At 33.0% G+C, this 12,121-nt stretch overlaps 7 protein-coding genes across 7 annotated transcripts; 2 read left to right on the forward strand and 5 right to left on the reverse strand.

Annotated features, from left to right (window-relative positions):
• Positions 1 to 524: 524 nt before the first annotated feature.
• Positions 525 to 3,115, reverse strand: DFA_04384 (peptidase M3A and M3B domain-containing protein; the record flags this gene model as incomplete). Its single annotated transcript, XM_004360060.1, has 5 exons — positions 525 to 878; positions 976 to 1,320; positions 1,393 to 1,807; positions 1,877 to 2,024; positions 2,089 to 3,115. The coding sequence occupies 5 exons, from the start codon at positions 3,113 to 3,115 to the stop codon at positions 525 to 527; spliced, it is 2,289 nt and encodes a 762-aa protein (XP_004360117.1).
• A 127-nt stretch (positions 3,116 to 3,242) lies between these two features.
• DFA_04385 (uncharacterized protein) lies at positions 3,243 to 4,382 on the reverse strand (the record flags this gene model as incomplete). The annotated part of the gene is made up of 3 exons (XM_004360061.1): positions 3,243 to 3,357; positions 3,417 to 3,745; positions 4,122 to 4,382. 3 exons carry the CDS (start codon positions 4,380 to 4,382, stop codon positions 3,243 to 3,245), a joined length of 705 nt encoding a protein of 234 aa, XP_004360118.1.
• Positions 4,383 to 4,519: 137 nt separating this feature from the next.
• DFA_04386 (uncharacterized protein) lies at positions 4,520 to 5,171 on the reverse strand (the record flags this gene model as incomplete). The annotated part of the gene is made up of 2 exons (XM_004360062.1): positions 4,520 to 4,678; positions 4,752 to 5,171. 2 exons carry the CDS (start codon positions 5,169 to 5,171, stop codon positions 4,520 to 4,522), a joined length of 579 nt encoding a protein of 192 aa, XP_004360119.1.
• Positions 5,172 to 5,306: 135 nt separating this feature from the next.
• DFA_04387 (uncharacterized protein) lies at positions 5,307 to 5,758 on the forward strand (the record flags this gene model as incomplete). Its single annotated transcript, XM_004360063.1, has 3 exons — positions 5,307 to 5,381; positions 5,442 to 5,602; positions 5,626 to 5,758. 3 exons carry the CDS (start codon positions 5,307 to 5,309, stop codon positions 5,756 to 5,758), a joined length of 369 nt encoding a protein of 122 aa, XP_004360120.1.
• Positions 5,759 to 5,906: 148 nt separating this feature from the next.
• DFA_04388 (uncharacterized protein) lies at positions 5,907 to 8,028 on the reverse strand (the record flags this gene model as incomplete). The annotated part of the gene is made up of 6 exons (XM_004360064.1): positions 5,907 to 6,077; positions 6,159 to 6,262; positions 6,335 to 6,836; positions 6,901 to 7,052; positions 7,119 to 7,748; positions 7,821 to 8,028. The coding sequence occupies 6 exons, from the start codon at positions 8,026 to 8,028 to the stop codon at positions 5,907 to 5,909; spliced, it is 1,767 nt and encodes a 588-aa protein (XP_004360121.1).
• Positions 8,029 to 8,373: 345 nt separating this feature from the next.
• On the reverse strand, positions 8,374 to 9,855 carry DFA_04389 (uncharacterized protein; the record flags this gene model as incomplete). The annotated part of the gene is made up of 4 exons (XM_004360065.1): positions 8,374 to 9,031; positions 9,102 to 9,204; positions 9,253 to 9,716; positions 9,821 to 9,855. The coding sequence occupies 4 exons, from the start codon at positions 9,853 to 9,855 to the stop codon at positions 8,374 to 8,376; spliced, it is 1,260 nt and encodes a 419-aa protein (XP_004360122.1).
• A 449-nt stretch (positions 9,856 to 10,304) lies between these two features.
• maf1 (repressor of RNA polymerase III transcription) lies at positions 10,305 to 11,519 on the forward strand (the record flags this gene model as incomplete). Its single annotated transcript, XM_004360066.1, has 5 exons — positions 10,305 to 10,711; positions 10,803 to 11,015; positions 11,121 to 11,192; positions 11,320 to 11,376; positions 11,465 to 11,519. The coding sequence occupies 5 exons, from the start codon at positions 10,305 to 10,307 to the stop codon at positions 11,517 to 11,519; spliced, it is 804 nt and encodes a 267-aa protein (XP_004360123.1).
• Between the last annotated feature and the right edge of the window lie 602 nt (positions 11,520 to 12,121).

Raw genomic sequence — 12,121 nt, forward strand, 5'->3', positions numbered from 1 at the left:
TTTTTATTATCTGGGAGGGCAGAGAGGGCCTTTCTTTTGGCAAAATGCCTCAAGGACCATCTTGTCATTGTCTTTAAGGTTAGGTACATATAGATGGCTGCTCAGAAGCAATTTGGCGATGACCATATAGTGGAGATTGGGGTTCTTGGCGTCATTATCTTGTGGACTCTAATCTAAGGGGTTCCATCTTCTAAATGTACCTTGGAGCGTGAAATATGGTTGGAGTATGAGAGAGGTGGTGGTGGTGATGATTGATGTCTCCTTAGGTTGCATTATTCTATTATCAATGACTACTATGTTGATTGGGAGTGTTGAATTGGTTGCACCTTTGTAGTGTGATCAAACACACATTTAATATGCAATGACTGGTGAGCAACTTTAAAGCCTAACCATGCTACCCATGCTACCCCTAACATTCTATTCTTGTAAAATCAAATTCGTCACAATTTACTATGGCAATGGTCGATGTTTGGTTTTACTCTCAGAATGGAATAAACAAATCACCAAAATGATTTTATTTGTATTTATTTAGTAAGACCAAGTGATTTAAGGAATGGAGCTTCTTCTGGATCTCTTCCAAGGAAATTCTTGAGAGTGATGCTAGTGTCTTGAGAACCACCAACAGCCAATACCTGGGTTCTAAACTTTCTACCTAGTTCCTTGTTCATGATACCATTCTTTTCAAAGACACTGAAAATATCAGCACTAAACACTTCGCTCCACATGTACGAGTAGTATGAGGCGTCATATCCAAACAAATGTCCAAAGTTGGCAGCTGGGTTGGTGTTTGGCTGATTCTCGATCAATGCAACATTCTTTGCATAGTGTCTCCAAACCTCTGATAATTTATCAAAACATTCAGTTTCATTTGAATGGATCTTTTTTTTTTCAAAAATATAAATATAAAATAAAAAAAAATATTAATAACAAGGATCGTTATTGAATACTAATCATTTGTATTTGATATTATCTTACCTTTTGATCAAATGAAGAGAATAATAATTGACGAAGATAGAAAAGAGAAATGTTGAGATTTTTCGAATCCAACATTCTTTGGACAAGGTCAGTTGGTAATTTGGAGCCATCCTTATAGTGACCAGAGATTCTATTGAGGATATTGCTATCCCAACACCATAGTTCGAACTCCTGAGACGGCATTTCCACTGCATCGCGTTCTACAGAGGTACCAGAGAAGCGAGGATACATAACCTCGCTGGACATGTTGTGCATGACATGACCAAACTCATGGAAATAGGTAACCACTTCATCATGGGTCAAAAGTGATGGTTGTGATGGTGTTGACTTTGTAAAGTTACAAACCTAATCAAAGAAATTAGATTAGCAACTATAAACTAGAGAAGGATTCATAACACAATTGTGTAAAATACATACCATAGCGGCAACTGGTAATGATGAATGAGAATCATCAAGTTTGAAACCAGGTTGTAATGGCCAGACAGCAAAGTGAGAGAATTTACCTTCACGTGGGTAAAGATCGAGGAAGAAATAACCCTTGACGACATCCTTGTTTTGATTGTCACGAACCAAGTACATCTTGACTTCTGGGTGCCACACTTGGATTGGGATTTCCTTGACCTCTTCAAAGGTAACGTCAAGCAATTCTTGGTAGACATTGAACAATTCCTTTGATACCAATTCCAATGGGAAGTATTCCTTTACCAGATTGTTATCAACTTGGAAATCCTTTACCAACATTAAATTATTATAATATTGATAATCATAAGATTTAATTTCTGGTTCTAATAATGGTTCACCTCTTGATTCATAATCTGATTTCTTTAATTCTCTAAAAAGAAAAAATTAAATTAAAATAAATAAATATTTAAATTTTTTTTTTTTTTATCACATGACTTACTGTAATCTTTTTAATTCTTCGACACCATGTGGTTTTAATAAATCAGTCATTCTTGAAATAAAGTTTCTAACATTGGTAGCATTCTTTGCCATATAGTATTGAGTTACAGTTGAAGCCCAATCTGGTTGTCCTCTTAATTGAGCAGCCTCTGTAAAAAAAAAAAAATTAATTAAAACCACATTCTATTTCTTTTTTCTAAACTGTTGACTTACCAAATCTTAATTTAAGAGTATTTTGAAGAATTTCAAGATTGGTATCAATACATTTACGACCATTAAGATAATCCATCTTTTTTCTCGTTTCAGTGACTTGACAGTACTTTACGATTGGAACCAAGTCTGGATACTTGAGAGTGGCCAAATACTTTCCAGTACCTTCTTCCTTTTGGAAACCTTCCAAGATGTCTTCTGGCACACCCTTGAGTTCGTCCTTGGTGAATGCGACGGTTGTCTTGTCCTCGGCAATGTGTTGACTGTAGGCAATGCCATTGTCAGAGATCTTTTCCTTGATCTCTTTGAGACGATCACGCTTTTCCTTGGGCAATTGGAGACCGTTCTTTTCAAAGTCTTCGAGTGTCTTTTTGACGAGACGTGCTTGTTGTGGCACCAACTTGGTTTGGTAGTCTGGGTTGACTTGGACATACTCGGTGATGGCATTGTACAAGTCTTCACGCATGTACGTCTTGATAGAGTACTTGTTGAGTTCAGACTCGGCGGCATTGGAAGCGTCACGGATCTCCTTGACGGCAGAGACATTCGAGACAAATGTAATGGCATTTTCCTCGTTGGCAAAGTCGAGGTTGAGGAACTCGAGCTTCTCAATCGTGTTGACAAAGGTTCTCTTGTCCTTGGCAATGGCGATCAACTCGCTGATACCTTGTTCGTGATCCTTGATCATCTTTGCAATTCTTGGTGCAAAGTCTTCCACCTTGGAGGGGAATCGCAAGTTGATGTCTTTTTGAATCTTTTCAGCTGATGGAATAGTCATTTTATTGTTGTTTCTTGTTACACTTGAATTTGAAAAGTATCTACTACTATTATAGACTGATGATGATAAAGAAGAAGACGTAGAATATTTAAATGATGGTGATGATGATGATGATGATTTTACTTGTTGTTGTTGATAGGTATATTTAATAGTATTATTATGATTATTTAATATACAACTAATACTACTACTAATACTATTCAATAACTTTGAATTATTTGTTTTGAAGAGTACTCTATTAAAAGTTAACATTTAATATTAAAGGCTATGCGAGTGAAGATCACGTGAGACTGTGATCAGACAGACTCACCTCAGTTTTTAAATTTTAATTTTAAATTAAATTTACTAAAAGAGGAATGATTGGGTTATGGTTGGTTGGTTATTCATGTTTATTGATTATTTGAACAGGTCCACTACTATCACCTTCACTATCTTCATCACTATCATTATCTTCGTCACCATCATCACTTTCATCTTCATCATCTGAATTTGACCTATAATATCAACGACAAAGTGTTGATTTGAATGAATAGATGTAACGCCAAAGAATAACAACTCCATCATAAATGCTAGTTGACGACGATATGCAATACTTGTAGCTAGATGTGGAAGTATGACGGTTAGATTAATCATTGCTTGTGCCAATGAAACGCGACCCTCGCGTTTGATACCACCGAGTAGATAGAGACTACCAAGTGCAACAGTATTGACATGTGACACTGCCGATGCCTCTATCAAACTATTTGTAGGTCTAGGAAGGGTCAAGAACGATTGTAGTTGTAGGAATGGTATTCCAGAGGCAAGTAAAATGACTCGCGACAAAATATCCTCTTTATGTTTGACCAATAGTAATGGCATGCGCATGAAAAGATTATACCCGGTCTAAGAACCATATGGATAGAGGAAGGAATAAAAGGTTTATTTAAAGGGAACCTTGCCAATGTAATTAAAGCAGCTCCACAATCTGCAATTCGTTTCTCTTCATATGAATTCTTTAAAGGTGTAAGTATTAATAAGATAGAGATAAAAGAGAATGAATGATGACTAAATCATATTCTATTTACTTGATTTAGATATTAATAAAGGATGATACAACATCATCTTCGACAACAAATACTACGACGACAGTTAAATTATCATCACATAAATTGATGTAAATTATTACCGTGGTCTTGTTGCAATTGGAGATTGTCAACAAACATCCAGAGGTTTTTGAGGATGACGACTATTCTTTCAAGGTAGGCGACAGTGACCATGCAAATATTGGTAAAAGTATCTGTTGATTTGCTGGTGACAATGGACTATTGTTGTTGGCGTTGGTATTATTATTATTATAGTTGGTACCATTGATTAATGGCAAAGTGATATTATCCTGGATAGGGATGGCGTGATCGACTACAAACTTGTCCATGTCTCGCTTTAATAGAATGGCCTGTTTGGCATACGCCTTGAATGTATTTTGCGTCTCTACATCAACAGTCTTTTGTTCGTCGACAATACGTTGTTTTCTAAAGTTCATTTTGGTGATCACATTAATGCCAACATCTCGTTTTTCAAGCTTTCGTGACGGTGTCGCTGCAAGAGCAATTCGTTTTGTTTGGCCAATGCCTCTTGCTTGTTTTCCTGTTGTTCAAATTGTTTTTGGAGAGTGTTGCTTTACTCTTCATCGTCATCATCGTCATCTTGTTGCTCCAATTTTAATGTTTCGAGTGGGATGGAGATGGGTGATACTGGTGATGCCAATTGGTGATCGGCGGTGGCGGCAACATTGGGAACGGGTGACAATTGGTCGAGATCAAGCTCGGCGACAAAGAACTGGTGTTGGAATACCGAGATTCTCAACGGAATCTCTGGTCATTACAAGGATGGTTCCAAATTACCAACTGACCTTGTCCAAAGACCTAGGTGAAAAGAGAGTAGCCTTTTTTATAAAATCCAACATTGTAGTTGCATTTATAAAGGTTGTTGTAGAGTGAAAATGATTCTTGATTAGATTTATATCCATACTAGATAAAATCATTAATCCATCAACACTTCCACCACCAATTGAAATCTTGCCTAGATAGTAAGAGATGACATCCGAGTTTTTAGATATCGATCCTATCATAGTTTTGGCAATATTACAAGAATCAAAAGTGGTGTCCAAGAATTGAACCAATTCTAAAGATCCAGCTTTCATTGCATTTAAAATTGCATTTTTTGTAATTGGTAGGTTTTGTGGATCATGAATGGATATGATCAGTTGAACGACATCCAAACGACCACTACAACAAGCCAAATCGATAGAATTTTCAGTGTAAAAGTGCATTCTATATTTCTTGACCAACTTTTCAATGAGACCATAGTCTTTGGTTCGGAATAGTTTCTCTAGTGGTGCAGTATCAAGTCCAATTTCACCTTCCATCTGTAGAAATTCATTTCTATAGCTGATCTTCGCCAAAGAATGTTGGATTCAAAGAATCTTAACATTTCTCTTTTCTATCTTCGTCAATTATTTTTCTCTTCATTTGATCAAAAGGTAAAAAGAACCAAACAATCATTCAATCAACCTTTTATTAATCTTTTTTTTCATTTCTAGATTCATGCAAATGATACTGAATGTTTTGATAAATTATCAGATGTTTGGAGACATTTTGCAAAGAATGTTGCATTGGTTGAGAATCAACTAGGCACTAACGGTTCGGCAGCTTTTGGACATCTTTTCGGGTACGATGCTTCTTACTATTCATGTGGAGTGAAGTATTTAGTGCCGACATTTTCAGCGTCTTTGAAAAGTCTGGTGTCATGAACAAGGAACAAGGTAGAAAACTCAGAACCGATGTATTGTCTGTCGGTGGTTCTCAAGACAGTAATGTCACTCTCAAGAATTTCCTTGGTAGAAACTTTCTTCCTTAAATCGATTGGTCTTGCTAAATAAATTAATTTACATAATCAAATTTAAACAAAGAATGTTGCATTGGTTGAAAATCAACCAAATAACAACCATCATCGTTATGTTTTGGACATTGGTTTGTTTAAATTAAATAATTTTGTTCTAATTCGTTTATTCATCATCCTCGCTGCTACTATTATTATCTTCCAAAGTTGATATGACTGGATGTAAAAATACTTGAACATTTAATTGAGAAATATCAAAGTTTTCAATATATCCATTATTATATTTGGTAATACAATAAAAGAATAAAACTATAGTATAAAATATATTATAGAATCCCTAAAATTATTAATAATAATAATGGTTAATAAATGAAAACTATATATTTCTTTTTTCTTTTTCTTTTTGTTATGATCATACAGGTGAAATATCCCACAATTTATGAGAATCAAGATTTGGAACTAAAAGATCACAATGAAGTGGTCTTTTATAACTAATATTAATTAATGGTGTAAATTTAAATGCTAAAAAATATTATAATAGATAGATTAATAAAAAATGATTTAGATTTCCTTTTGTTTTTTTGTTTTTCTTACAATATTTTGTATTTTCTTCTTTAACAAATTTAGAAGAGAATGGTAAATCTGGATTTAAAGCTGTAACATCTCTATAAATCTTTTCATCCATGTAGGCTAGGAAAAGAGCAAATAAAAGTTGTTCATCGGTTGGTTGTTGAAGATCATTTTGATCGTTTGATTTGGTGCCAAAGATTGGGAATACGTGACTCTCTTTTGACATTTCTACAATTCTTCTACAAACATGTTCGTTTTCCTTTTTGTGATGTACGTCGTTGAGTTTATCCAAATGATAGGTTGTATATTTCAAAACATTTTTCATAATGTCTAGATTGTTTGGTATCATTCCAAATTTAAGTTTAGTCGAAATGTGTAAATCCTCTTGTAAAAGCAATTGTTCATCCTTTACACTTAAATATCCTTCGGCAGGTCCCGCCAAAGGTTTAATAATATTTTCTGTAAACCATTTTGAACATAGATTTGCACATTCTGTCATATTATGTAAATGTTCAATTTCGCACAACTATAAAAGTAAATTAATATTAACATTAATTGAACAAGACATTATATTGTTATTTTCTACATACATTCTTCCAAAGTGAATTTTTCAAAGCTACAACTTCCTCATAGGTTGCCTTTGGAGTGGTTTCATCAGTAATCTTTGATTTTTGAAGTACTCTATAAGTTTGAATTGGTGCTTCATAATATTGTGTTGCAATATGTTCAATTTCATAAATTTCTAAATAAATAATGAATAAATAAATAATTAATTATTCTAATATTATTTTACATATTATATATTTACTTTTATCTTTATCTCTTTCTTGTCTTTCTTTTTGAGTTTGAATAAATTCTGGATCGGATGATAAAGGACTATCAAATTCAGAGAGTGTAGAAAAGAGACGACCGTTAAAGTTGTTTGTCATCTTTTCAGTCTCAATATCTTCGATTTGTGAGAGATTGAGTGCTGACGAACCACCGCTGAGTGGCGAGGTGATACTAGTGGTAGCGCCACTACCACCAGGGGTCATACCAAACTTTGATGGAGGTGTATAGAATAGTTTACTTGAAGTCAATGGTGACATTGTCGAAGATAGTAAACTACCAATAGGTGTTGACATGTTATTTGAATTTTTAGATGTTGATGTTGATAAAGATGCCTGAGATGTTGATGATGTTGAGATTGGTGTACGTATTGGTGATAATGGCATCTTTAAAGTTGGTGTATTTGGTGTTGGTGTCGATAAAATTGATTGTTGCGAAGATGATGATGATGAATCCTTTGGTTGAACAGTTGGAAAGTTAACAGGCCATTTATACAATGCTCTTTGATCATCAGTCATAACAACCAATGGTACTCTTTTATAATATCTATACAACATTGATGACCCAATACCCAATAATAATGATGCTATCACAAATATAACATGTGATACTAAGTAAATGTAAAAAGGTTAATCAATGATCTCTCTCTTGATATATATATGTATATACTGCTACTACTTACAATCACCTAGAGTATTTCCTTTTTCTGATAGATAACTAAATAAAGATATCGATAAGACGAGTGCAGATAGTGATCTTAACAACCAACTATTTGATTTTGATTTAAGATGATAACTACGAAAGTTTACGTAATCATCAAATGTATTGAGTTGCCATGTTTGAGGTACATATGGGAATGACGGTGATTTTAATATTGGTTGACTATTCATTTCTCACAACCCAATGATTCCTCTCTTTCTCTCTCTTTCTCTTCTTATTAAACTACTGAATGCACTGAAATGATCATCAATAAGTTTGTTTTGATCCATCCCTCCAAAATTTGAAACTAAAAAAAAAAAAAAAGGTCGTTTCGGAAAACAAGCAAAGTATGGATTGCCAAGTATGACTTTGTTTTAAAAATGATATTATTAATATTTATTATCGATTTTGTTGAGTATAGTTGTAAATATTGTATATATGTTGTAGTTGTAGTTGTAGTAATTGTTTGTTAGTTTTTTGAAATGAATGAGTGAAATGATGAGGATATCGGATGAAATTTTGTTTTGGATCTTTTTTTAAGCACGAACTTGGAATTTACCAGATTTGGTAATAGCTCTAACACCCTTGTATGGTTTATATTTCTCGCTACAGGCAAGAGAGTCAACTGAAAGACCAGAGATGGAAAAGAGACCGATTTTGAATTGAGCAGTAATTGGTTGGTTGGAATCGGGTGGTGGGTGGCCGGCCAAAGTGATGATGTTGCCGCTGAGCATGGGTGTTTTGTTGTTGGGAATCTTGCCAATGTTCCACTTGCACACCTTTTGGTCGTCGATGGCAAACGAACCGACATTGCATGTGAGATTGGTCGATGATATGCTCTTGGGGAGTGGGATGGTGATGATGACATTCTCGACTGTCTTTTGTACGTTTTTAGTGCCCACCAACACATTGACGCGACCACCACCCTCGCCAAACGAGATTTGTGGTTTGACATAGACCGGTAGTTGAGTGATACCCTTGACACGATAGTTCATCAGCTTGAATGAGCCATCGGGTGGAATAAAACTGAGTACACGGTCATTCTCCCATCGCGAGTATCTCACACATGGATGGAAACTAACGTCATCCAACATTCTTGGATTATTAAATGTTAATGTTAAATCTGGCATTCCCGTCAATTTACAATTCACTTGTAATTCTCCATTTACTTCACATGAAACAATAAATCCATTACTAAAACAAATATTAAAATAAAAAAAGTATAAGTATAATAAATATATAGTGGTATTGTTGTTGTATTTACCTATCAATAATACAATCAATCTCTTCAATAATATCGAAAAATATCTCATTTGATGCATATTTAATTCCAGTCTTTCTCCATTGAATAGCTCCAAGTGATCCATCTTTTTTAAAAATGATAAAGTAAGTAAGTATAAAGTATAAATATTAACAATAAATGTATATTAACAATAGTGTCGTACTTGGTAATAAATCAGTAACATTTGATTGACCGGTAACACCTTGGAATACATTTGAGAGTACGCCGGGAGGTTTGATCATTTCCTTTAAAAAGTTTGGTTCGGTGGTGAATGGGAAACCATTGTCGGCCATTTCTTCGATGAGTTGGTAGACGTGTACAAAGTTGTCTTTGATCATCTTCTCGGTGATGGTTGGACCAAAGTAGTCGATGAATATATCGTATATACGTTGTAAAAAGTCGATGACCAATAGAGGTGGAAACTCTGATTGCAAGACACCCAACAAATAGATCGATGGCCTATGAATGTTGACTAGATAGTATTTAGGTGTCGTTATCACCGGTGCAACCTTATCCGATTGTAACTTTTGATCCCAAAAGTATTCACATATCGATCTATTTATAATCCCTCTCCAATGTTTTTCAATGATAATATCACTACATACACAAATATACACAGATACACAAGTATAAACAAATATAAATTGTTAGCTTTTTAGGTCTTCTTCTCTTTCTTCTTCTCTTCCTCTTCTTTAACATACCCAGTTTCAGTAAGAATGAATAAACTACTTAACATCTTGTTATATCGTGTCTATCTATCTCTTCTATCTATCTATCTATTTATGTCCTCTCTTCTTTTACTTTATACTAATGTGTGTGAACAAGATAAATATGATCGTTCAACGAAGAAAGTCAGTCTATATAAATCTTTCTGTTCTTAATTTATATTAATACTAATATCTGATAGTGTTTATGACTCTAGGCTCTAATCATCAGAGATTGCTTGCAAGCAAAGGTCATACACTCTTTCTTGAACGGAGGAGAATTTTCAAAATCGAACTTCGACCAATGGATATTTGAATTAAAAATCCCACCAGTAAAAGCTATGCTCAATAAACAAACCATCGCCCCCCCCCCCCCCATTAAAAAAACATTGTTTCATTGTACAGTAGTAATATTAAATAATAATAATAGTATTAATATAGATATAAAGTAGTTATAAATAGTAGTTAATCTCTCCTCAAAATGAAATATTTAGATTCAATCAATTTAATAGCATTGAATACAATGTTGAACAAGGTGGATTGTGGAGACAGTATATTATCGGGTACACTAGAATCATACTCTTGCAAGGTGGCAGGATCAGACAAGAAATTGTATAAATCGTTGGACAAGGAATTGGAGATGCAGTATAGTAGTAGTTTGGATCATCATCAACATGGTAGTAGTAGTCATTTACATCCTAAAAACAGCAGTAGTAATAATTCAATGTCACCTCATTCATATGATAGTCATGGTGGTCATTCTAGCAGTCATAGTCACGGTCAAATGTCACAATCTCCATTTGGACCTCTCACCAACTCTACTAGTCGAAAAACAATGATTCATCTGATCAGTACTCTTAATGCTTGTTTTATAGATTATGATTTCAGGTATCTATCTAGATAGATTAAATAATGGATTAATATAAATATATAAAATATATTATATGTTATTAATAATAATATTTGTTTTGATTGTTAGCAATTCAAAACCAGAACAATTTAGAAAAGAACCTAATCTATCGATGGTAATGAATTCAATCAATACTATATTAGGTAATATCATGCCAAACTATCAAACAGAGGTACAAGAAAAGTTATGGATAGCGATCGATTCTGAAATAGAGTTGCAAAAATCAGATGTCTATTCATTCATACCTGAATCAGGTGATCCTTTTACTGAAGATGGTGTTATGTATGTAATATATATATCATATTATCATATTATTATTATGATTGCAGTAGTATACTTACTACACACACACACAAGTATTAACTGTTATTTTAATTAAATGGATAGATGGAGTTTTAATTATTTCTTTTATAACAAAGTATTGAAAAGAATAACATTTTTCAGTTGTAGATTATTAAAGTATGATTTATTATTATTAGTATTGGACATTGGACTGGATTTATTTATTAATAATGATTTTTATTTTTATTATTATATTTTTATTTTATATTTATATTTTTAATTTTACAATAATATTGTATTACAGCAAAGCATTACAAATTTCAAAAGATAATAACTTGGATATGGATGATGATGATGAAGAGTAAGAAACATTTTATATTATTTATAAAAAGAGATAAAGATAAGAGATAATATAATTATTTGATATTAATTTCAATTTATTTTTTTAGTTTATTTGAATATGATGAATACCAATCAGAGGCAACTACAAGTATGGAATTTTAAAATTTAAATTATATGTGGTCATGTGGTCAGAGGTCATCCGATGATACCTATCTATGGCTCTTTTCCTTTTCCTTATATACTTTAAAAATGTGTACATATATATATATAATATAAAAAGATGTAAAATAATAATATTAATAATAATATTAATAATATAAAACATAAATACTATTTATTGGATTAGAAATAATCAATCAACGCCATCTTCTCTAAAAGAGATATATATATCCCTTTTTTAAAGCCAATTATTTTTTTCCCTCCTTTTTATAATTTTGTTTGTTTGGTTGGTCGAATAATATTATTCGCCCACAATGGTCAAAGAAAAAGAGGAAAAAGGACAGTTGACTGTGAAACAACAAAAAACATTGAAAAGGCAATCATTATTTTATCAGCTTTTGGTTGGCTTGAATTTATCAAATATCTGTTGTCATCGTTCAACATTGTTACTCTCCGAGAGAAAACAATAGTCAAGATCAAATGTTTCTGTGACGATGAATATGAAATTATTCATTATTTTGAAACTCAATCTCTGTTTATTGATCAATTCCAATCAACTATTGTGAAACGTAAATTAGAAACACCTCAAAAATAATATCATAATA

This window comes from Cavenderia fasciculata, assembly GCF_000203815.1.
Source record: "Cavenderia fasciculata unplaced genomic scaffold Scf_Dfasci-G-o-33e01.r1-3, whole genome shotgun sequence".
Taxonomy (NCBI): Eukaryota; Evosea; class Eumycetozoa; order Acytosteliales; family Cavenderiaceae; genus Cavenderia; species Cavenderia fasciculata.